The sequence below is a fragment of the Phyllostomus discolor genome, chromosome 3 (assembly GCF_004126475.2).
Source record: "Phyllostomus discolor isolate MPI-MPIP mPhyDis1 chromosome 3, mPhyDis1.pri.v3, whole genome shotgun sequence".
Taxonomy (NCBI): Eukaryota; Metazoa; Chordata; class Mammalia; order Chiroptera; family Phyllostomidae; genus Phyllostomus; species Phyllostomus discolor.
The window spans coordinates 185,874,957-185,900,315 of NC_040905.2; the positions used below are offsets into that span (position 1 = coordinate 185,874,957).

The 25,359-nt window shown below is 43.6% G+C and overlaps 1 protein-coding gene across 2 annotated transcripts in view; it reads left to right on the forward strand.

Annotated features, from left to right (window-relative positions):
* Nucleotides 1–25,359, forward strand: part of TDRD7 (tudor domain containing 7) — a 61,776-nt gene that overhangs the window by 20,084 nt on the left and 16,333 nt on the right. For both annotated transcript variants that reach the window (XM_028527744.2, XM_036021952.1), the window contains 7 exons: nucleotides 389–606; nucleotides 6,033–6,613; nucleotides 10,002–10,188; nucleotides 16,045–16,156; nucleotides 19,400–19,602; nucleotides 20,590–20,724; nucleotides 22,487–22,573. In XM_028527744.2, coding sequence (XP_028383545.1) covers nucleotides 389–606; nucleotides 6,033–6,613; nucleotides 10,002–10,188; nucleotides 16,045–16,156; nucleotides 19,400–19,602; nucleotides 20,590–20,724; nucleotides 22,487–22,573 — 1,523 coding nt within the window. The remainder of the gene's footprint in view (nucleotides 1–388; nucleotides 607–6,032; nucleotides 6,614–10,001; nucleotides 10,189–16,044; nucleotides 16,157–19,399; nucleotides 19,603–20,589; nucleotides 20,725–22,486; nucleotides 22,574–25,359) is intronic.

Genomic DNA, 25,359 nt, shown 5'->3' on the forward strand with positions numbered 1-25,359 from the left:
TTGTGGAATATAGCTTTAAATTCAGCATTGCATATAAACCATTATTCTCTAAAATTTAACCTTTCTTAGTTGCAGTTAGAAAATGATTGGTTAAATAATGTTTCATTATTCTTTTGAAGCAAGATTATTCTGATGGTTAAATTAAATGAAGTACCCTGAAAACTAAAGGGACTGGGTTCCCTCTGCGGGCCGCCATTGACCCTGCTGATGGTTCCGTGGCTAAAACTCGGAGTGAGTTTGTCACGGTCCTGCTTTGCCTAGTGCCGCTCCCTCTAAATTCCTTGACCCCCACTGAAGTCTAACGAAGCCTAAAGACACAATTATTAGGTAATGGGGATAACCTGAATTAAGCATTTTGGTTAATTCTATCTTTTTTTTTAATTTAAAGATAATTTAAATCAGACTGTTGAAAAACCAAATGTTATGTCTCCTGCCTCTTACACTTACAAAATGGATGAGGTTCAAAACCGCATAAAGGAAATGCTAACCAAGCATAACAATGGCATTTGGATGTCTAAGCTTCCACATTTTTACAAGGAGTTATACAAAGAAGAACTCAACCAAGGAATCTTACAGCAGTGTGAGCACTGGCCTCATATTTGCACGGTACGTTTCTCCTCATTCCTCCCTCCTGGTGCCTCCTCCACTTTCAGACTTGGGTTACGAGTCATATCACCTTTTGTCCAGGTGAGAGAATGTCTGTCTCTTTGATGTGAAAACTTCAGCCAAAACGAGTGGTTTCCTACTAAATATCCAGTGCTGAAACAACAGACTTTTTTGGGGGGGTGTTGCTTTTTTCAGCACTCAAATTCATCTTTGTTGCACACTAATTTTCTGTGCCACGGCAAGGGTAGAACGTAGAGCAGAACTGTAGTTCACCTTGTACCCCCTGCGTCTCTCGGCTTTGAGTAGGGCTGTGCGGATGTGGTCACGCCAGGCGTTAGGCACGGGCATCTGTATCTAGGATGCTGAGAACTGCCATCTTACTGATGTGTACTGATGTTTTTCAAAACTCTTTTAGCCTCTTCATATTTTTTTATCAGCTTACTGGTAAACAGTTGCACCTTGGTTATTTTTCCATAGTTTTAAACAGTGACACCATGGTTGTTTTCCCGTGTTCTGACTTCTTCTTACTTTGCTGGAAAGCAGAAACACTGATGGAATGGCCAGACTGATGCCACTATAACCAAGGTCAGGCAGCCTCAAACACAGCACCGAAAATTTAGGACAAGAAGAGAGATGCTTGGTAATGTGTCTCTCGCTAAGTGTAACTGAAGAAGAAATTCAAGTGCATGTAGTGTATTTCTTTCTTTAAAAAACAAAAAACTGCTTCCCTTCCTGTTACATAAAACATCTTATATTAAAGAGACTGAAAAATAAAGTTCCACAAAAGAAAGAATTATCTGTTTTCCTACCACCCAGAGATAACCACTTGCAGGGATTTCCATTTGAATAACCAAATGGGCAGCATTAGCTTCAGGGACCAGATAGCAGTCCTGAAATGTTACCTTCATGGAAGCTCTGTGCTGTAAGACACTTCGCAAGGACGCCGGATGCCCTTTGGATGCAAGCAGAAGGATGCTTTGAATGTGCTGTTCTTAAGCTTTCAGAGCTCTCCGACAACAAAACGTGGACTGAGAGTTGTGAAAGCTAAAGAGAATATCACGTCATACTAACACTGATGCTCCAGTTCCACAGTGTTCTTAGGCAGCTGTGGGAGAAGTGGAAATTATGTAGACTCTGTCTTGGAAAGGCAGAGCCCGAGATACTGGAATCTAGGGCTCTGTTGGGTTCTAGGAGAAGGGCAGCAGCACCTGTTGGTGTTGGCTTTCTAAGGAAGTGGAAATAAGCAGCATTGCTGTTTCCTCAGTCTTAAAGGCATGGAAACAATCTATGTAGCAATGCAAGCAGGAACAGTGGTGGGAAGGAGACCGAGGGCTTGAAAGTGTAGCCACGATATCTAATTGGAGTCCAGTTTCTATCCTGATTTTTTCACCAATAATAAGAAATATGCAATGAAAACATTGCAGTCATTTTTAAATTTAATTTCAGGGACCATGTGGATAGGAGAAAGATAGAAGGGCACACTGGCAAAATCAGAATAGAGAAGTTGAGGAGTACTGTGAGGTGGCCATTCTGGAACTTGAAATAGAGCAAACACCTAAAGGGCCCTAGAGTGCAGTGAGAGAGTTTGGGCTTTGGAGTTAGATTTTTGCCTTGCCATTCCTTAGCTGCATTACTTTCAGCATACAGATCATCCTCTCAGGGCCTCACTCTGCTCTAAAACGTGACTCCTTCTCCCTGTCTCATAGGGTTGTTAGAATTGAATGAGACCAACTATAAAAAGAAGCTTCCAGTAAAGTGTCAGAAACATAGCAGTTATTTAGGAAAAGACAGTTGTTATTTTCTGAGGCAGCCCCGCTTGAATTAAAGCAGTTTAAAACCCACTGGTAAACCAGAGACATGCCCAGCAAGCTCTACAAAGAAAACAGAAAAAAACCTCAAGTGAGAAAGGACAAAAGTTTACATTGAAAAAAAGAAAAAGAAAAAGGAGCAGTGAATGAAGTCAAAGGAATTGAAACTCCAAGGTGAGGTGAGTTTCTGCCGTCTTAGAGGAAGAGATCTCATCCCCGCCCACTGCCCACCAAAGGTCACGAGAGCACGACACCCAGAGACCTTCCTAGCCAAGAATGCACAGCGAAAGCCATGGCTGGCAGTCAAGATCATCCCCAAAAGTTCCATCCACACTGAAGCGAGAGAAGACTCCATGGTTTTCCTGAAGGAACCTGTGAACCAGGGCCTACCCGTGGGCCATGCTGAAAGAAAATAACTTGCGGTTTACCTTAATGTAAGCAGTTGCATGCAGCACCAGTGAAAAGTCCTTACTAGGCAAAGGGTTGGGAATGAAAAAGAGTACGGTGTATATATAGAAATATAGAGAGTGTATAACACTATTTATCTAAGGTGGTGGAGGAAGAGTTTTTCTGGGTAGATGGTTTGTAAACAGCAGTTACTCTCTATAAGGAACCTTTACCTTTAACTAAATTTCTGTGGAATATGCTGTGAATAGTTACACTCTCTTAAACAGAAACAGCTAAACAATGATAACCCCTTGTGACTAGCTAGGGCTCAGTATCACTAGCATCAGCAAGCTGCTGCAGAGCGGCTGCACTGTCTCGGTTTGTATGGGGTGGTGACCGTGTAAAGTGAAACTTAGAACTTAATTTAGAGCTTGAACACAAAGACCCCGGCCCAATGTAAATGCAGCTCTGGCTTGATAGACCCACACGGCTGCTTTTGGGAAACTTTCTGGTTTAATTGATCAATAACAATTCTGTCTTGGAATCCCAAAGAAAATCCCGATTTTATAAGAAACAGGCTGAAGTGAACTTCAGCCATGCTGCAGAGTTAGCAGGTGAGCCTTCATAGACTCAAAGGAGTTTGACTTCAAGAACTTTATGTTTACAGCACGGGTAAATTTTAAAGGAAAAAGTTAAGACCTCTCAGAATTAAGGAGAAAAAAGTTCTAGGTGTATAGAAGGAAGACTGCTATTTGTGTGAACATTCAGGGTCCTGAAGCAGTTGACGTTTTAAGTCCTTAAGTCTCACATCTATCAAATCTAATCTGTCTACTCCAAACTTACAGAAACTCAGAGGTATGAGAAGTATCTCATTGAAGTTGTGATTCCCAGTGAGGCAGACATCAAGCTAAATGTAATGAACTTGTGGGAATAGAAAGCGTAAGGCATATTTGATACCAGAACCTTCTGATGGTCACCTAAGGAGATGGCTTGACCTCCATGCTGTAGGGAGCTCATCTTTGATGTTCTCTGCCTGTGTCTCCTGTTGGGAGGCGGAGGGGAAGTTCCACAGGCAAGTAAACTGACCCACTGAAATTGAGCAGAGGTCGATAGGCGAAGAAGAAGGAAGGTTTTCAGATGGGCCCAGAAGGCTCAGCTGGCTTCAGGTGCAGAGGACTGTCGTGTCTCAGTCTAAACCTCCATTGATTGCGATTTTATACCACAAGTGGATACCTCACAGAGAACTCTTTTATTTTTTAATTTGCTCTCTCAAACCTTCTCTGGATACTCAGTCTGTGTTCTTGTATCTTATTAAGGGTCTTAAAGCACAGTGAAGATTGGCATTTTAACATCCCAGATTTTAAAATATGAGTCTCTAGAGAGGTGGACTAACCATTGAAAGCAAAATGAGGAATTTTAAATATTTGTGTCCCTAAGGCTTAAAGTTAGGCACACAAGTTGTGACTGTCATGTAACGCGGCATCCAGAGTGTCAAGGGTGTTGGCAGGAGTCACCAAGGGTGACGAGGAATGCCTACAGATGCTACACACAGAGTGGCTTCCTGGGCGGTAGGTAATTACCTCTGCTTTCATTGGTGCTTTAGGTTTTTCAGGCAAGGAGTTTTCTTCAGTCCTCAAAAAATTTTTTTTAAGATTTTATTTATTTAGTTTTAGAGGGGAATGGAAGGAGAAAGAGGGAGAGAAACATCAATGTGTGGTTGCCTCTTACATGCCCCCTACTAGGGATCTGGTCTGCAACCCAGGCATATGCCCTGACTGGGAATTGAACTGGCAACCCTTTGGTTTACAGGCCAGCGCTCAGTCCACTGAGCCACACCAGCCAGGGCCAGTCCTCAAAATTTCAGCAGCACACATTGGCAAAAGAATATAAGGAGGAAAACCTATTGTTTTATATTTATATAATATTCATCCTCGTGTATTATCTAGAATATACAGTCAGACTAAAAGAATATATATTTAGACTATCTTAAATTAACTCTGTTTTTTGACTTAGTAAATCTCTTCTCTGGTAATAAGACAATACCTGCTTTACATATACATATTTATGTTCTCTCTTCCTCATCATTTTATTTTAAAAATGAAGTAAATGCTCTTTACTATCAAGCTACCCACCGAGCACAGCTTAATATTCTTCCTAGGGAAGAGAGGACTTCTTGCAAGTTTGCTTATTGCCTTCGTGGTCTGGAATACTGTCCTCGGGGCTTAAACTGCAGCCAGGGAGTAGTGGGCCGAGAGCTACGGTGCTGTCACCGCAGTCTGGCCGTGCCGCTGGCCTCTGCTGTTGCAGGGCACAGCAAGTGAGGGACAGACGAGCATGGCTGCGTCGCAAAACCTTCGCACACACTGAATTCCATGTGATTTTCACATCGCAAAGGAATTCTTTTGAATTGTTTCAACCATTTAAAATTCTTAGCTCATGAGTTTTGCAAAAACAAGTGATGAGCTGCATTGGGCTGGAGCCTTTAGGTTGTGACCCCTGGCCCAGTAGGAGAAAAGCTTAGAACCTGGAAAAACGGTGCCATACGTCAGTTTCTCTTCTCCTTCTCTTATGTAGATTCGCCATCATGCCGTAGCTCTCAGGAATGTTGTGTAGATAAAAGTAGAGACTGGACGACATACAAATGCCAGGCATTTTTAACTCCTATTTATTGGCGGGGCAACACTTTCAGCTGGGGTGCTTGTAAAAACTACCTTGCCTCTGGAGTGTCTTTTTCTAAAGAATGGAAATCTGAGGGTTTTCTCAGGCTATTGCGGGGAGAGACAGCACTTCACTTTCACCTAAATGCTTCCTAACTTTCTTCTTCCCAGTGGTTTGTTTCTGACAGTTCTGACACCTCTCCACAGCTTCATTCCACCTGTGTTCAGTCCATTTTGTGGGCTGTCGCTTTGGATTTGGTGGAGAGAAGTGAACGAGACACGTGGCGTACAAGGCAGAACCACTCCTGATTTCCTAGGCTTGTTGGGGGCCAAGGGCCTCACAAGGGAAATTAATGCTGTTGTGTTTCTGTTTACTTCTGCAATGTGCCTCCTGGTGTGTTTGCAGGTGAAGGCAAGGCGTTGACGTCTAAGTAGTTGAGCAAAAGATACACTTTTGTGTTCTCTTGATTAATTGTAAAACAGTGTTGCTCTCAAATTTAAAATGGATTAATGTGTTTTCAGACTGTTTGTAGTCATTGAATTACCTGCCATTTGCTTTATTTAAAAATTTCAGGTGGAGAAGCCTTCTAGTGGTGGTCAAGATTTGCTGCTTTATCCAGCTCAGAGAAAGCAGCTTTTGCGAAGTGACGTCAACAGTGGAAAACTGCCTCCATCTCCACTGCCTGCTCCAAAACAAGCACCACCCTTCCCCGGGGGCGCAGCAGCCGTGCCAGGGGACTTTAAAGAGAAAGTTGCGGGGCTGCTGGTGAAATACTCAAGTGGTCTTTGGGCCAGTGCACTTCCAAAAGCGTTTGAGGACATGTACAAAGTAAAATTCCCCAAGGATGCTTCAAAAAATCTTGCCTTGCTTTCTGATGTGTGCACCGTAGACTACATTTCTGGAAATCCCCAGAAGGCCATTCTCTATGCTAAACTTCCAGTGCCCACTGACAGGATCCTGAAGGATGCAGAGCAAGCACGTGGCGACCATGCTAAGTCTGTGGTTAAACAAGAGTGTTTGCAGGTGGAAAAGAACATCGAGAGTGCTGATCCCACTACAGAGAATGTAACAGTTCCACCGTTAATCATTCCAACGGAGGCATCCCCGTCTGTTTTGGTGGTTGAACTGAGCAACACAAATGAAGTGGTTATCAGGCAAGTTTTATTTTCCGAGTTTTTAGGATCCTGTGTACTGTCGTTACTTGCTTGTTCTTCACATGGGTGCTGGGGATTGAGGAAGAATAATATATTGTAAGTTCTATATATAGTTATAATGAAGTATAATAATATATTCTTTTTTCTTCATATTTTGTATATTTCTCTCAACTGCCTGAACTTTTGTTTCAGTACCTCTTGGGGACTTAATTTTTATTTCATCTACATTATGGTTATATAAGTACAATTGTCTCACCCAGTAGATGGCAAACATCTTGAAATCAAATACTTAAAGTATTCATCTCTGCATATAGTCTTAATATTTGTTAAATGTTCAAAATATACAACTATTCTTGTGAGAAAAGATTACTCACAGTTTTAAAAATTGGAATGATAATATGGTCTGAAAGCAAGTTGCCCACTAGGTAGTTGGTACTATTTAATGTGGGAATCTGAGGTGCTTACTAAAAGTCGGAAGAGCTAAGCACCACCTTCCTCGTATAATACATCAGATTAGACCTTGGATTCAAAGGTGCTCTGGGTGTTGAGACTTGAGATATCACTGCCTGGGAGAAGGAATCATCACCTGAGTAGCTAATGATCACAGGAATTACAGAAAGCAGTCCAGCTCCAGGCACTTGACGTGGAGTGCTGGAGAAAATATAGAATACACAGCAAATATTGAAAGACTGTAATTTGCAGTTTCTGACTCGGGATAAAGAATGGGAACTGGTGTAGCTGGACCTCCAGAGGTATCGCTTTAGGGTGTGGCTGTGGCTGGACAGAACGGGAGAAGGCTGAAGCAGAACAGGATCCTTGTGGCTTGGGCTGTTACTCCCCCAGACAATCATGGCTGAGCTGGCAAGGCCCAAAGGAAGGCCGCCCAAAATAAAGTTCTTCAATGAAAGAATAGATCAAAAATATCAGAGCTCTTCTATCCAAATAAACTACTAAGTCTGACTGGATAATGAATGAGAATCAAGTATCTTGGGATGCTCAGGCTAGAAGAATGGATAGAACATTCAGAGAAGTTTTATGCAGAAGTAGTAACGGCATAAAGCTTTTATTCTAGGATGTGGTGTGGCCTGAAGGTAGAAACAGAGGGCTGAGGGTCAGGGGCCCCACTGTGGCTCACTAATAAATTGAGGTAAAGGACGGGTGTTGAGGGACGTATTACTGACTTTTACCGTTTAACATAAAAATCATCTGAGTCTGCCTGTTTGGCAGGATCCTTTGGTATCTGTCACCAACAGCCATGGGTGCCATTGTCAGAGGCCAAGCACCCAGCACTGGACGAGATCAGTCATGTGGTTCTGCTGTTCCACCACAGGGGCGGCAGGAATCTGGGTCGGTTCTAGGGCATTCAGTCTATTACAGGACTGCTAGGCCCAGTGTCCTCAGAGTAACTAGATCCCCGTTTCCAGTGTAATGTTGGATCCTGGAGTTAGCCTTGCACACTGCAGCAGATGGGCAGTGTCTGCCATTAGGTTGACCCTAGATCACTGGCATCCCCCACAGCCCTGGAGACGCAGCAGATCCCAGCTGGTCTATACCCACGTAGAGGCCTGTTCTGTGCCCACATCTTCACTCAGGCAAGGCAGTAAGCTCTGGAAACTAGGCCTGCGACTCGTAAAGGTTCTGAGGGGCGCTGTAACAGAACCCTCCTATCAAGTATGGGAATCTCTTGTCTCCAGTCTCAAGAATTAATTTTGTAAAACTTTGTACTTACGGCATACATCCATTCTTTGCCCACTTGCTCAGGTAATTTGGGGACAAAGTATGACTTCATTCTTGCCACTAACCACTATGGTACCGACCGTAACATCATCCCCCTACTCTACCCAGCCGGTGTAGCTGTCTGTTGCTGCTGGTTGCTGCAGAGAGCAGAAGCCGCTTGTGTTTCTCACGTGCCTTTTCACCCCCTTTCTCCTCCTCAGCTGCAGCCTGTGAGAGGCAGGTGACTCAACCCATGGGCACTGCCTGCCTTCCAGGCTTCTGCCAGCCGAGCTCCCAGGGCTGTAGCAGTGCTGCCAGGGGCCCCATGAGACGCCAGGTCCCAGGAAATGGGCACTTGGGCAGAATCACAGATCTTCTAGGAGACTTTAGAGCCAAGAGTGCAAGCTGCATTCCAGGCAGCACCTTAGCATTTATAAAGCTCAGTAAACATAACTGACGAAGTGTGACAGCTTCTGCAGCTGTTTCTGGAGTGAATAACATTGATGTAATCATGGTTTTAAAAGTGGCCATTGCCTCAATGGAGGCATTCTTTCCATTTTGTGTAGTACTTTTTAAAGCTTTTTTAAAATCTAGGAATGAATAGGGTGACTATGGTATCTTCTGCTCTGCTGATAATTACAAAGAATACATGAAAACACTTTAAAAAAACACTCCTGGAGGGGTAGCATTTTAATGCTCAGTAGGACCACATGGGCCCTCGGTAAAAGCTAGGACAATACAAAGAGCAGTGTGCTTTTGGCATACCCCCCATCTTCCTGGCCAGGTGACAGTATGGCCTTCCAGCTAAAAAACCTTCATCATATGGCTGAGACAGCTCCTGTTACAGGAGCCAAAGTCAATCCACCAGGTTTTACATCCTGGAAGGAGGCCTGACGGAATCGTCTCTGAAGACTGAAGGGCAAAAATACAACAGCCTGTTTGTGGCTGAAAGGAAGCAGTATGTTTTGATAACATGAACTGGGACAAGGTAACTGCGTCGTCAAAGCAGAAACTTGTAGAAGGAGTTAGGAACCTGTCCTGAAACAAGTACTTCTCAGAACGCATACAATTTAAGAGGCATTTTGTTATAACATGTTATCCCTTCTGAGGGTGTCAGAACTCAACATTTTGTTGTAATGTGTTCAGATTTGTGCATTAAATTGGGGAGGGGTTGCCACGAGGCTGTGTTTAGTGTGTTTAATTTAGGCTCTGTTTTGTCTAGTAAAATGTCACTGGTTTTCAGAGCTTGAGCCTTGTTTAGACCCAGTCTTAGTTAAGGCAAAACTACCAACTAGATTCTCTTCTAGTAATCTGCAAAGCTCCCCCCCAGCAGTAGCCTTAGTCAGAATCTTATGTCCACTCTTGCTAGCTGGCCTGCGCTGGAGTCTCCATTTCCCTTGTCTTCTCTTCCTTTCCCTGGAGTCTTTTCTCAGTCTCCCGAAGACCCCCACCTCCTGTGGTGGCTCTTGTTCTTTTTTGCGTGAGTGCCACAGTTTTATATTTTCTTTTGTTGATACACATGTTTGCTAAATACATGCTCTCCTCCCTGTTGATGTGAGCAAGCCTGAGACTGGAACCGAAGGTAGAAGTAGAGAAACAATAACGTTAATGAATTCTTACAGATTGCCTTCTGTGTTGCTTCATTTGCGTTCTCTTCCTTTGACTCATTCAGGTATGTGGGTAAAGACTATTCTGGTGCTCAGGAATTAATGGAAGATGAAATGAAGGAGCATTACAGCAAGAACCCTAAGATCGCACCAGTCCAGACTGTGCATGTCGGGCAGCTGCTGGCTGTGAACGCCGAGGAGGACGCTTGGTTACGGGCACAGATCACCTCCACGGAAGGGAACAAAATAAAGGCAAGCACTGTTTACTCTGTCATAGCGCGGTGACGGCAGGCACATACATTTTCAAGTGAAAATGCTGCTTCTGATAGTATATCCTAAGGACACAATAAATAAACTATTTAATTTTCTCCAGAAGTTGAAGAGATAACCTATAAAAGGTTATTGCTGTTGGGTCAGTGGTGGCTATATTATCTCAAACTTTTAATAAAAAAAAAACAGAAAAAAGTTCTCCTCCATGGAAGTGACCATGTAATCAGGAAGACCCTTTATTCCCATTCCTGGGAAAATCGTAACTGCTGATCAGAGCTCTGTGGGCTTCTGGTCAAGGTCATTACTTCAGAGCAAGGGAAACAATACAGGTCAGAGGAGATGACATTCTTCCTCTGCCCTCCTCTGTGGGCAGCCGGGAATTCCAAGCAGCACTTGGGACATGCCCTGAGTCTTGCCCTCTCAGTCGGTCGTCTTGGAAAGGTCAGAGGGCTCTTCCACCAGGCTCCTCCCTCAGCAGGCTCCCAGACGTCAAGACCTGGCCGTACTCCTGGTGGCCGGCCCTTCCGCCACTGCCTCTTCTTTCCCTGCGTGCGGGGCTGACAACTAGAACTCTCTCACCCTGAAGTCACAGTGTTGTCTAGGTTTTACAAGCACAAAATACACTTCTATTTCCATGGCCTCTGTTCCATAATATAAAACCTGTTCCTAAAACTTGATGTAATATTATATGTCAGCTGTAGCTGAAAAACAAAATTTTAAAAATATAAAAAATTAAAAACTGTTCCTTGCGCCAGTGTCATCCCCTGGCAAATAATCCCTTTTGTGTTGCTGAGCGCAGATAACCTCTGCCCAAACCCAGCTCCATCCGTGGGGTGCTCTGCCCTGAAGCCCCCGCCTTCAGACGCTCTATCAGGAGGTCTGAGAGGGATGCTGCCGCTTCCCGCCCAGTTCGTTTGCTTGTCTGACCAGAGAGGCCCTGATCACCCGGCCCCTCTCTGCCACTCACAGAGAAACAGGGGAAACTCCTTCACCAGATTTACCGAGATAAAACTTTTAAGCAATTTGATCTGATTTTTAAGATGGGCTAGTTGTGTGGCAGTTTCTTAAAAGGTAAATGCTTATCATCTGACCCTGAATATTTACACAAGAGGGGACACAGGCCCACAAAAAGCCGTGCACACGTGTCTGTGGCGGCTTTGTTAGTAGTAGTGTTAAACTGGGAAACAACCCAAATGCCCACAAACAGGTGAGTATACAAGTAAATTGTGGTGTATGAACGTAATGGAAAACCAGTCAACAATAGAAAGGAATGAGCTGCTGAAAACACAGTCACGTGGGTAGAAACCCACAGGCTGTCAAGTGACAGGAGCCTGACGCAAGAGTTAGACGGAATGAGTCCATGCCAGCGAAGTCTGAGAACTCTGGGAGAACTCCTCTGTGGTGACAGGAGTCAGTTCAGTGTTGCCTGGGACAGGAGTGGGCAGGGGTTAATTGCAGACGAGAAAGAGAGGACTTTGTGGAGCTGCAGACATGGTCTGTTGTCTTGTGATGGTAATTACACGGGTATCTGCATTAGTCAAAACCCATCAAACTATACTTTAAGTGGGCATTTTTTATTCATTGTAAATTATACTTGGATGAAACATGAAAAAAAAAGTGGGAAAAGCTAAGGGCCCAGCTGATAATGACCAGCAGAGGACAGTGTGGTCAGCAGCTTGGGCTCCACCCTGACACTGCCTGGTAGCGGTGCTGACCCTTGGGCAAGTCGCCCCATCCCCCAGCTCTACAAAGTGGGGTCGCTGGACTAAACGACTGGAGGCCTGAGCTCTCGGTCCTCCAAACTCTTAGCTGTCCCTCATCTGTATTCGGGATATTCCTTTTAAAAAAAAAAACTCACCTGAAGATATGTTTATTGATCTTAGAGAGAGAGAGAGAGAGAAACATTGATCCATAGGTGCCCCAACTGGGGATCAAACCTGCAGCCTTTCGGTGTACGAGACGATACTCCAACTGACTGAGCCACCAGCCAGGCCGTGTCAGGAATGTTCCTCCCTGGGGACATCGCGTGCGTGAAAACACTGCAGCCGCCGCCCCTGTGCTTACTGGCACCTCCTCTGGGAAGGAAGACCACAGAGGGGCTGGCCTGTAACACAAGTCTGTGTAGAAGAGTGGGGGTGGGAAATGCCTGGGAGAGGGTTCCAGATGCAAAGCCAGAGTGGCCCTCAGTGGAAGGTCAGGACCCCAGGAGGAGAGATGGAGCTGGGGGGCGGGGGGTGGGGCTAGCACACCTCAGAGACCTGAGTGCAGCGAGGAGCAGGAAGTCCAGGTGGTCAGGACTCCAGTCGGTGTGACCCTGCCACGCTTTCAGCCTAATGAGAAACCTGAGGGCCCTCCGGTTGGTAGGGGATAACCGCTCCCAAAACGCTCCTAGATAAACGTTTACTTCCTGACCATTTTCCTGCCCTTAGCGAGTTCAACAAAACTTCAGCTGCTTGAAGGCACAGAGATTGCTTATGAAGAGATGGAGTGTACACAAACCCTAGTGACACCTTAACAGGAAACAGCACTTCAGTAAATAATGCAGACACTCCACAGGGGTGTCTCCCAGTCTGAAGTCTAAAAATGGCAAAATTCACTCGGGCCGCCCTTCCTTCCTCACCTCTGCTATGGCAGTTTAAGCTCTGGAGTCAGCTACAACTGAGTGAGTCTCAGCCCTGCCATTTCTAGCTGTGTGGCCTTGGGAAAGATATGAAACTTCTCTGATTCCTTTCCTGTAAAATCAGATACTCTCATCATGCTTATCTGTCTGATATACCTTTTACAAAAAAACTTTTATTGTATTTTTTTCCATTACCGTTTAACCCCCTTATACCCCTGCCTGATACACTTTTCATTTTCCACCCCCCACCCCCACCCCATCCTGGGCCCGGGGAAAAGACAGACAAGTCCTTGTTCTCCAGAAGCCTATATTCTAGTGAAAAAAGACAGATAATGAGGAAGTATACAATAAACAAGCACAGCCATTTGAGCGTGGTGAAGGAAGTGACCAGGGTGCTGTGGTAGAAAATAACTCTGAAGGGAGGGACGAGCATGGAGATGTGATCTGGTTTATTTGATTCAGACATTGTTCCAGCACCTGCGTGGGGTGGATTGAGTAGCGCGAGGAAGGAAAGTAAGACCAGTTAGCTATCGCAGCAGCCAGCAAAGTGTAACTTGAATTAGGGCGGCATTAGTGGAGACGGAAGTAACAGGATATATTTGGAGGTAAAACTGACAAGACACTAATTCACTGGGCTTGGAGGTACAGAAAGAAGATTCAGGATGGCTGCTGGGTTTGGGACTTGAGTAGGTGGACAGCGATGCCATTTATTGATTGTGAAGTCTGGGAGAAGAACCAGTACATAGGAGAATCAAGAATTTCGTAGGTCCTGTTAGGCTTGGGAGTAGCTACCAGATTTCACAAGGATGGATTTGGGACTCTGACAGCAGTCAGGATGGAGATAGATCCGGTCGGGAGGCTCTGGCCTCGAGGAGCTCCTTGACGCTGTGGTACTGGGTAAGATCATCTAGAGAAAGAACACCTACCCATAGAGAAGAGGAGGGGACCCAGAACCAGGCCCTGGAACATGTCAGTGTTTGGGTGATGGCCACAAGAGGAGAAAAGAAGACTAAAAATGGCGAAGCAGAAGGAAAACCAAGAGGGCCAGTGTCAGGGGCACCTTCCAAAGGAGGGAGCAACCAGCCGTTGCACTCTGCTGAGAGCTGTGAGCTGGAATAAAAAGGAATAAAAAGGGTGGCTTGGTATATTGTACAACTTTAAAGTCTAAGCAGTAGTGACAGCAATTCTCATCTGATCTTGTTCGCCACACCAGACGAGCCTGACTGGGGAACAGGCTCGACAGAACCTGACAGAGACGACTTTTTCCCTTTGTCCGGAGAAACCCCGCTACTTAGCAGGTCTTGTTTCTCTTGAACAGTACTATGCCTGAGAGCAAGTACTAATTACCTCCTTGCTTTTTGCAGACCTCAGGATGAGAACCAAGAATATGCAGTCACCTCCTGAGGTTAGTGCCAATTTGGCCTGACCTAGACCCACGTCTGGGTGTGTCTGCTGGTTGTTATTCAGGTGGCTTTGAGATCTTTGGCCACTTGATGGTGCCAGAGAACCAGGAATGCACAGCAGCCCCATGGCAGGATTTTGAGCCTGTTTGTGCTGGTCCCCAGCGCATTAGAGAAACACTACAGGGCAGAGGACACGGGGCAGTGTAGAAAGTCAAGCTGGCCAATCCATGGGCAGATGCTTTATAAATGTCATCTGCCATACAAATATATGCTATTGTGATTCAAAAAAGGAAGGAAGGAAGGAGGGCAGGGAGGGAGGAAGGGGGGAGGGAAAACAAGCTCTAAACACAGGAACCCTTGGAAGATTGTAGGGCAGCTATCCTTTAGTCTATCGGTGCTGGGAATATATTCTGCATTTCCCAGGAATCGTGACTTCATACACTATATCCTATTGTCAGGCCGTGTGGTCTCCACTTGAGGTTTGGGAAGGGCAGAATCCGAGTTGTGGGTGGTGGTAGCCATGAAAGGAAACAACAGCTGCCTGAACCCTGAGGCCTGTGGGCAGGAAGCTCGGGTGCTGCTGAGATTGGAGGGTTGGACCTATCCATGTAAATGGCTGGCTGCCTGGAGGGGGAACCTGCCGAGATCTAGGCCTAAGGGAGCACTGAGTGAACACATGGGCTCAGAGACCACCTTTTCCATGGGCGTGCAGTGTGCGCGCCCCACAGATGCAGTTATCAGGCGGTCAGGGAAAGGCCTTAGTGGCCTCTCTGTTTATTTTCCTTAGACTCTGCAGAGGAGAATTTTTGTTTTGTGCATTCAGTGCCCTAATCTAGGTGTGAACTTTGCTGCAGAAAGTAAAACTCTCTCTTAGTCTTTCTTTGCCCTGGATTTGTTTTATTTTGTTTTTGTAATAACAGTCATCCACTTTAACTGGAGAAGCATGGGAGGTTTTTAACACTTTCCCTCAGATTTAGTTACCATTCTAAACCACAGCTTAATGTTTCTAGATTTTTTTAATCTAAAGAAGTCTTTGTAGAATCCCTTTCAACTGGAGGTTTTACTAATACTCTAAAAATAACATCCAGACACCTACTGATCTGTGCTAATCGTGAGGAAGTGTCTGTCGTGCAGGTTTCTGCAAACACAGAACTCTGTCGGGTAGATTTGGGCTTTTGCTGAGCTGGACGAGGGCCTGACCCAGCCTCACACCCTGGAAAAAAGCAAACAAACAAGTATCTGTTCTTACAGTGTAGAATTCAGGGTTATCGAGCCATGACATCATTGTTGTCAGCTACAGAAAGCATCTGGGTCCCTGGAAGCGTCCTAGCCCAGAACCGCCACCATGAATGCTGCCTTGGGAATTTAGAATCTGGGAGTCATCAGAGTGACTCTAGAAATAAATACAGATCCTTAGTGGAAGTGTGCAGATCAAGAAGGAATAAGGTGAGGCAAGCGTTATGATGTGAGCGAAAGGGTGGGGCAGTCACAGCTGCAGGAGCAGATGGGTATGTTGCTGAGGAGCTGGCGACAGCAGAGCGTCAGAGCTCAGCGGACGTCCCTTTGCCCCCCACTGGAAAGGTGCGGTGGAGGAGTGTGGCCCGGGAGGCAGGAGCCCTGGCCCCTGGTCTCAGCCCCAGCCGCTCTCTTCTGGGCTGAGAGAGGCACCTCTCCCGGCATTTCCCGGGTAGCGTGGTGCCAGTTAAATGGTGACTGTGTAATAAAATGGAAGCAGTTATGTGTAACAAGTGATCCCTTAAGAAGTGAGGATAAAGAATTTTACTCGAACCTAAGTGTTGTTTTTGTTGTCATTAGGTGTGCTATGTTGACTATGGATTTAGTGAAAACGTTGAAAAGAGCAAAGCATACAAATTGAACCCGAAGTTCTGTTCACTCTCGTTCCAAGCTACAAAGTGTAAGCTAGCAGGTAAGAGGAACCTTTTTGAAAGCTCTTTCCATTTTGATACTTTTATACTTTCTGGCTAAACCCTAAAAAGTGTACTACGTATTTCAAAGGATTATAATGTAGTATTTCTTGAAAGGTATAAATAAATTCATGTCCAATATCGTCTTTATAAGGTGTGATTACTATAAAATTTTTACAATGTTTTATTACATTTTTGTTATATATAACATTTATTTTTTTATAAAAAGTCCATTGGCCATCTGAAAGGGTCTTTTTGTTGTAGTTCTAACCGCCCTAGTAACTAGTGCTGGAGGCCACGCGGCAGGGAATTTGCTCGGTTTAAATCTTGTTGTTCAGTCTGTTTTGAAGTGACTCCCGGCTTTATTCTCAGTGAGATGGACTCTGTGGGTGCTGCTCATTACCAAGTAACATACCCTCGTGCGCCAAGCGCGAGTTCGGCTCTAGGTCACGTGCAGTCCCTGGCACAGTTGGTGTATCCCTGTCCTCTTCTTCCTCCTCAAGAACACGTAGAGGAACGCACATGTGTGAGAGAGACGTTGCAGGGATGACCTGAACATGTGGGGGCTGCAGTAGCCCTGCTGATGGTGAAGAGAGACCTTGAAATATGTGTGCATCATGCCAAGAGGGCCTGAGCTAAATTCAGAAAATGACCAAAATTCTCTCCTAAAAGTTAGCCCCATCCAGGACATAAACAAACCCACCCACACGGAATCAGCACCAGAAGGGCCCAGTTGGCTTGGGGGAAGCAGGGGAAGTGACTGAAATCTGGCAGAGAGCGGAGCAAACGCCACTGTTCCCTCTCAGACCTCTGCCCCACCAACAGTGTCAACAACCCAGCAACTGGGTTGCCCTGCCCTGGTGAACACCCCTAAGGCTCCTCCCCTCACTAGTAACAGATACATCAAGACAAAAAAAAAATGGCCCAAATGAAAGAAGAGATCAAAGATCCAGAAAAAATACAATTAAGTGATGAAGAGATAGCCTACCAGACTCACAGTTCAAAACACTGGTAATCAGGATGCTCACAGAATTGGTTGAATTTGGTCACAAATTAGATGAAAAAATAAAGGCTACTTTAAGTGAAATAAAGGAAAATGTACAGGGAACCAATAGTGATGGGAAGGGAACTGGGCCAATAGTGATGGGAAGGAAACTGGGTAAATCAATGGAGTGGGCCAGAAGGAAGAAAGAAACATCCAATCAAAAAAGAATGAAGAAACAAGAATTCAGAAAAATGAGGAGAGGCTTAGGAACCTCCAGGACATCTTTAAACATTCCAACATCTGAATTATAAGGGTACCAAAAAGAGAAGAGGAAGAGCAACAAGTGGAAAAGTTATTTGAACAAATAATAAAGGAGAACTTACCCAATCTGGCAAAGGAAATAGACTTCCAGGAAGTCCAAGAAGCTCAGAGAGTCTCAAAGAAGTTGGACCCAAGGAGGAACACACCAAGGCACATCATATTGCATTACCCAAGATTAAAATGAAGGAGAGAATCCTAGAAGCAGCAAGAGATAAGGAGGCAGTTACCTACAAAGGAGTTCCCATCAGACTGTCAGCTGATTTCTCAAAAGAGACCTGACAGGCAAGAAGGGGCTGGAAAGAAGTATTCCAAGTCATCAAAGGCAAAGACCTACATCCAAGATTACTCTATCCAGCAAAGCTTTCATTTAGAGTGGAAGGGCAGATAAAGCACTTCTCTGGTAAGGTCAAGTTAAAGGAGTATATCATCACCAAGCCCTTATTATATGAAATGTTAAAGGGACTTATCTAAGAAAAAGAAGATAAAAAACATGTATAGTGAAATGACAGCAAACTCACAATTATTAACAACCACACCTAAAGCAAAACCAAAAACAAACTAAGCAAACAACTAGAACAGGAACAGAACCATAGAAATGGAGATCACATGGAGGGTTAGCAACAGGGGAGTGGGAGGAGGAGAGAGGGGGAAAACATACAGAGAATAAGTAGCATAGACGGTAGGTAGAAAATAGACAGGGGGAGGGCAAGAACAGTATGGGAAATGTAGAAGCTAAAGAACTTATGACACATGGACATGGACTACAGGGGGGAATGTGGGTGGGAGGGTGTGTGAAAGGTGGAGGGGAGTGAAGGGGGCGAAATGGGACAACTGTAATAGCATAATCAATAAAATATATTTTAAAAAATAAAGAAGTTAAAAAAGTTAGCCCCATGAAGAGATCCCTCCTTCTCAGCAAGGGTAAATCTTTATGACCGAGGAGCTGGGTTTGGCTGTATCTGTGAGATAAACCTCAGGTTATTTTGAAAGCCTGTTACAGACTGGTGAGAGTTAGTTCTGAAGAGAATGTATCAAGAGCATAGGACAAGATTTAGGGTGCTCGAATGGAAGGTTTGATAGCAGCAGTAAAGTTGCGTGTCTAGAGGACAAAGCAAGAACAAGAGACAGGTAGCTTGGAGGGAGCCTGTGAACTTTTGCTTATGGACTTAAAGGGGATAAATACAGAAATGGAGGCTGGGGAAACATGACCTAGTTTTAACTAGTTTAATAGATTAACCTAAAGTTGTCATATATAGGATACATAAAATTACAATTTTCAAAGAATTTAAAGAGTAATTAGACTAAAATAAAATTCACTTATATCCATATTTTGTTAAACTTTCTATGATGAATCAGAAAAATTTTGAGGATCTTCAGGGCCATCATTGTGGTATACTCGAGAAAAGGAAGAAGAAAGGAAAGAAAGAATAAAGGATGGTTGTCTAAATTTCCACTAAATTCATGTTCATTTTATATGAAAGAAATTAGTGTGTATATTTAATTAGAAAATGAAAAAAGTCAAGGGTATATTTTTAGGAAGAACATTCCAGAGACATACCTGGCAGACACAGTTGATTGATAGCTTCTTTCACATATTAGACTTTTGTTTTAAGCACGTGTTTGTATGCAAAGTGAAGGCTATGTCTCCTAAGGAAGAAATTCTGATTGATCATCAGTTCTTCTTCTTGCTTTACATTGCCTGTCTTAGTGTGATCATTCAAAAAGGCATTCACATTTATATACATTATAAAATATATATCTTATAACCTAAGGGTGGGTTATGTAAAGGAGATAATAAAACAAAGCTTCCCTATAAAATTTAAGAATTTTGTAATAGATTCATAATTATAATAAGTAGCCATAACAAACACAATCAGTCTATCCATCTTAAAGTGATTCTGCTAATTAAGTAGAAATTAAAATATTCAATATTTTTCAGGGTTGGAAGCTCTAAGTGATGATCCTGGTTTAGTGAAGGTGGTTGAATCTTTGACTTGTGGAAAGATCTTTGCAGTGGAAATCCTTGAAAAAGCTGATGTTCCACTTGTTGTTCTGTATGATACCTCAGGAGAAGATGATATCAATGTCAATGCCACCTGCCTAAAGGCCATATGTGACAAGTCACTAGAGGTTCACCTTCAGGTACCACTGTGACCGCTGTTGTCATCTGTTACACACATCAAAGCAAAGGAAGTTATCAGAAAAGAATGGTACAAATTTTAGGCTAACACTAGACAGAGACAGATTATGCCTGTACTGAGAAAAGGGGGAAGGGAGACTGGAGGTGGGGAAAATGCCAAAACCTGAATAGTAAGTATTAGGGACTGGATTTTTGTTTTATTTTCCAGTTTCTACAACAAGCATGTATTAATTTCATATGAAATTACTGTGCAAAGATAATAGAAGATGTTACAAAAGAAGGGAAGTTAGGTTAATGAAGATGTTTATTAAATTATTAGCTCTAACATTTTTAAAATGTGAAAACATACATGTCTGCAAAGAAAACTTAAATTATAGAACAGCCAATCTAAATAATAGGATGAGATGTTAAAAATGAGCCTTTTAGAGGTTTCATAGCAACATTAGGAAAATATTTGTTTTAATAAGTAGAACAACAGTAAGTTAATTTTATATTATGATTTGACTAAAGATAGCTAAAATTAAACCTTTACTATAATTAAAACTTTTTTAAAATTTCTAAAATTCGTATGAACTATGGGTACAGATTAGAAAGTAGGCTGATAATGGAATTGATTTGGTGAGAGTTTTTTATTTTCATTTCTGTTAATGTTGCAAAAATATGTTTTATCTAATAGTTTTTTCCCCTAAATTAATGGGGAGAAAGTAAACTAAAGTCACAGACAATCTCAGCTTCTCAGACAATGGAAGTGTTAATAAGTTAATGTATGCAAAAAGTCTACTTTGTGCCTGACACAAATGATACCAGATATTCCTTTTGGAAAGAGAGGTATCTAAGTTAGTTTTTCACATTTAAGGTATGAAATTCATTCTGTCATACCTATCCTCCAACTTAGAAGATTTTGAAATGCAAAGACTTTCAATGAGGTATTTATGTATGCACCCTATGCTCTGTTCTCAAGCCTCCCACGTGTCCTTTGTTCGTTCCAGGTTGACGCTATGTACACCAATGTCAGGGTGACTAATATCTGCTCTGATGGCACCCTCTACTGCCAGGTGCCTTGTAAGGGTCTGAACAAGCTCAATGACGTGCTGCACAAGATAGAGGACTACTTCCGTTGTAAGGTATGGCAGAGCATCATCTACCTCTACACTTAGTCCCAAAACTGCAGATAAGAGTGGTCGCTAAATTTGTCTAGGTATGAATAACTTTTGAAAAGTTTGAGGTAGACCTTCTAGAATAGTGGATGAGAGCCACAGACTGCATACTTTCAAACAAAACAAACCAACCCCCCACCCCCACCACTGGTTTCTGCACTGTAAAACGAGGGTAGCCGTAGTGTGTACCCATAGGAGTGGCATGAGGACAAGTTGCAAGCCTGCTTAATTCGCACAGTGCCTGGTGTGTAGTAAGTGCTCAACAACTGATGGGTGTGTCACTGACAAGGTTCAGGTGATGGTCCTACAGTGCAGCTGCCTGTGTCTCCATCTTCTAGAGCCAGCCGGCTCCTCTGCTTTGGACAAAGATGAAACCTTGGGATTCAGGGGAATAAAACTTCTAAGGCACCACTCCCAAGCTCTCTAGGGTCTCTGAGAAGCTGCCACTTCAGTAAATGAGGTTCTGCAGTTTAAATTGATTAAGAAGCTCCTTACCCTTTCAATCTAGTATTCTTTTCTGAATCGGGATATGGAGAGGTTTTGTTTTAAGGTTCCAAGGTGGTTTCCTTAGCTCCATTAGGACATCATAGTCATGATCCACAGTATGCTGTGGTTTCCGAGTGACTAAACCCCAATGCCACTTCGCCCCTTGACCCCCTCGTCCTGGAAGTGACCCCTTGCCTCTAACCTGCCAAGCATAGTGAGGGCCTTGTGGCACTTACGAAGTACTGTATTTTAGCTATTTGGGTATTTGGTTGTCTTACTAGAGTGTAGGCTTCCTGGGGGCAGAGACTGAACTTTACTTTAGGTAAACACCTAATCCATTTAGCTACTATAGTGCCTAATCGAGTGTCTTGCATAGAATAGGTATTTCAAAGCTTTTGCTGACTCAGGTGAAACCTGTATTCAGACTACAGCATAAGATTCAGGCATTAGACCTACAGCTTTACCACTTTGTATGTTATAGACATTTTAGATGTATGTCAAGGTCATTACTTAGGTTGAATTTGCTAGTCTATACATCTGAGACACCCAGAGAGGCTGACTCCAATGACTCACTTGCATGCATGTGCTCATAACCTGTGGCAGCGAAGGGCGCTCTTGATAGTCCCTAATGCTCTTGTAACCCAAGTGGAGGCATTACCTGTGGGGAAGGTCACATTCATGCTGGCGGAAAGAGACCGCGGCAGGGCCCCAGCGGCAGGTTGTGGCAGGAGAGGAGGATGAGGAGACCTACGGCTGTGATGTGTTGCCACTTCACTGGCCCTGACATCCACATTTGTGTTGGTGACATTTCTTTTGTTTTGGAGTTAAAATCCCACCTTTGAATCTAAATCTTCAAAGATTCCAAAAAGAGACCTATTGACAGCTAGCCCAGCCTCCTCACGTTTCATCCACGCCGTTCTCCTCTTTGTCAGATTCATCCTCCCTCTTCATGGTTAACTGACGGCGCCAGAGCCCGGATGAGTCACACTGATGTCCAGGCTAACGTTTTTAGACATTTCAACAGGGGTGACTTATGAGCCATGTGCAGGGAGGGAGCACAGATCACTGCCGTCAGCAGATGCAGAGAAAGAGTGCAGGGTTCTCCAAGCCCCAGGCATGTGCCGCGTCCCCTGATTGCTTGTGGGCGAGCCGCCGGCCTGGGCCTCGCGGATGTTTTTCTAGTGGTGTGGCAACGTGCTCTTCGCTAAGAGTAATAAAAGTGTCATGCAATTCTGTTTTGCAGCACATGACCTCAGAGTACTTCGTTTCCTTACCCTTCTGTGGGAAGATCTGCCTCATCCATTGCAAAGGGAAATGGTTACGAGTAGAGGTAAAATCAGTCACTTGACTTTTTTCCAATTATTTTATTTATTTATTCTTTAGAAACGGGGAAGAGAGGGAGGAAGAGAGGGAGAGAAACATTGATGTGGGAGAGAAACATTGATGTGAGAGAGAAACATCAATCAGTGGCTTCTTGCATGCTCCCTGAGCAGGAACCAAACCCACAGCCCAGGCATGTGTCCTACTGGGAATCGACCGGCAACCCTCCGCCCTGCAGTTCGACTCCCAACCAACAGAGCCACACTGGTCAGGGTGACTTTTTTTTAACTTATTATGAACTATTTCAGACATACAAACAATTTTTTTTAATGGAAAAAGCAGTTTGAGAAATACAGTCTGACCGACACAGCCAGTGCTCTCCATGCATCCCGCCCCTGGGGGAGCTGCCAGCTGGATTTGGTGTTTCTCGTTCCCGTCGTTCCTTTACGCTTTCACTGTGTCTGTGGCTGCACACACTCCTTCACTGTCTGTGTATTTTCATGTGCAGGTAGTAGAAATGCAGACATGCATACGTATATAAAACATTTATAGTAAAAATAAGTGAATAAGGTATAACTGAATAAATGTTTTAAATATCTGTATAAATAGTAAAATGTGGTGGTTCTTCTGGGGCATGCTTTTCATTCTTTACGTTTGTGAGTTTCATCCATGTCAGCACGTGCAGCTGCAGTTTGTTTTCTTGCTGTGTGATGTGACAGCACACGACTGTGCCGACACTATCACCGCACTCTCCCGACTATGGATAGATTGTTTCCTACTGTCTGTTGTAAACAACGTTACCGTTACCATGGCCCTTCCTGTGCATGTCCCCCCGGGTACATCTGTAGGAATGGAATTTTTGGCCACAGGAAATACGTATCTTCAACTTCAACCTCACTGTCTTCACCTTCACTAGATATTGCCTTAATGTCTCTCCAAAGTCGCCCTTCCACAGAAGCTGTAGCCCTGTGAGAGTTGCAGCTTCTTTGGGGAGTCTCAGATCCTCTCTCCCTCCTGCCCAGAATGGCTTTGGCTTCAATGTTCCAAATGCTCCTATTTCCAGTCCCTGATCACTGTCTTTCTTTCTTGCAAGCTCAGTTATGAATTTGAAAGGTCTGTTATATTTTATCATATATTTCTCTCTAAAATTTTTATTGATTGATTTAGAGAGAGAAACATTGACTTGTTGTTCCACTTATTTATGCATTCATTGGTTGATTCTTGTATGTGCCCTGACTGGGGATTGAACCCTTAGCCTTGGCGTATCAGGACAATGCTCTAACCGACTGAGCTGCCCAGGCAGGGCCTGTCATATATTTCTATATATTTTTCAAATATGAGTTTTTAATTTTTGTTTTTACCTTTCCTTCCTCTCTTCGTCTTCCTTCCTTTCTCCTCCCTCCCTCCCTCCCTCCCTTTCTCTCTCTCTCTCTCTCTCTTCAATATCTAGTTTGCCCAATAGCTAAAGTTGCAAATTTGGGCCTGATTTTATTTTACTTTTGTTTTTCCTATGGAAAAACAGAAAATTATGGAGAGTGTCCATAATTTTCATAAGATTCTCAAAGAAACCACCACTAAGAAGGTAAGAACCATTGCTTTATTGACTTTTTAATATTGTATAGCAGCATTTGAGAACTCAATTATACTGATTTTCTTTTTATTTAAATGAAACGTGGTCACGTCTACTTTAATGAAAGCACCAATTTTGAAGTAATTATCGTCATTAACCTGAATGTATGTCAGAAGGCTGAAATCCAGGGTTATATGAACAAGAGTTTTGTGTTTAGATATAAATTTCAAAAACATGGCTTGTTAAAAAGAACATGGCATTATTTGAATTTGAAAGCTCTGTGATGTTTAGTGTACGTTGTGGAAATACACAAATATTTAAATAATTTTTTAAACTTCTAATTTGGAATAAGTTCAGACTTTCAGAGAGTTGCAAAAATAATTTCGAGTTTCTAAATGTCCCTTACTGACCATCTCCAAATGTTACTATCTTACATAAATATTACCAAAACCAGAAAATTAGCATCAATAAATTATTGTTAACGAATCTTCAGAACTTACTGACATTTCCCACACGGTCTTTCAGTGTCCTTTTTCTGGTCCCGGGTCCCAAGTTGTGTTTAGTTGTCCTGTCTTCTCAGTTTTCTCCAGCCTGGCACTTGCTCCTTCTTTGTTGTCTGTGGCCCTTTAAAGAACAGTGGTGTTTTTTAGGGTCTCCCTCAACTCGCATTTCTTCATGTGTGGAACCAGGCTATGGCATTTTGGCAAAAATACCTTTCCACAAATGCCCAAATGTTTAGATAAATATCTAGTGATATTTTTATTACTATCAAATTGTGTATTGTCTACCTTTGAGATAGCAAAAGTGTTCATTCTTTTAGAGATACATAGAAGTTAAGGAAAAATAGTTCATTAAAAGCAGATCCTGTGCTTAAATGATGTGTTTGTTCTTGACATGTCTATGCTTTATGTAGTAACTGTATCTTTTGAACTCACTCCATCCACCCCCCAGCTCTGTTCTGTAGCCGTTCCCTCCCTGCCACCACTCTTCCTGCAGACATGTCCTGCGTGGGCTGCATTCACTCTCCACACCACCTTGCAGGTGGTCTCTGCTGCTGCTGTTTGCTGTCTGCCTGCCCTGCATCGGGGAGGCTGTTCTTGTAGCAGCACCTGAGCTGCACAGTCCGACCGCTGTCTGCCAGCTCCCGTTTTACCAGGCCTCTCTGCTGCACCTACCAGTGTGGAAGCATGAGATTCCCTTCTCACTGGGCTGCCGTGTTGTCTAAT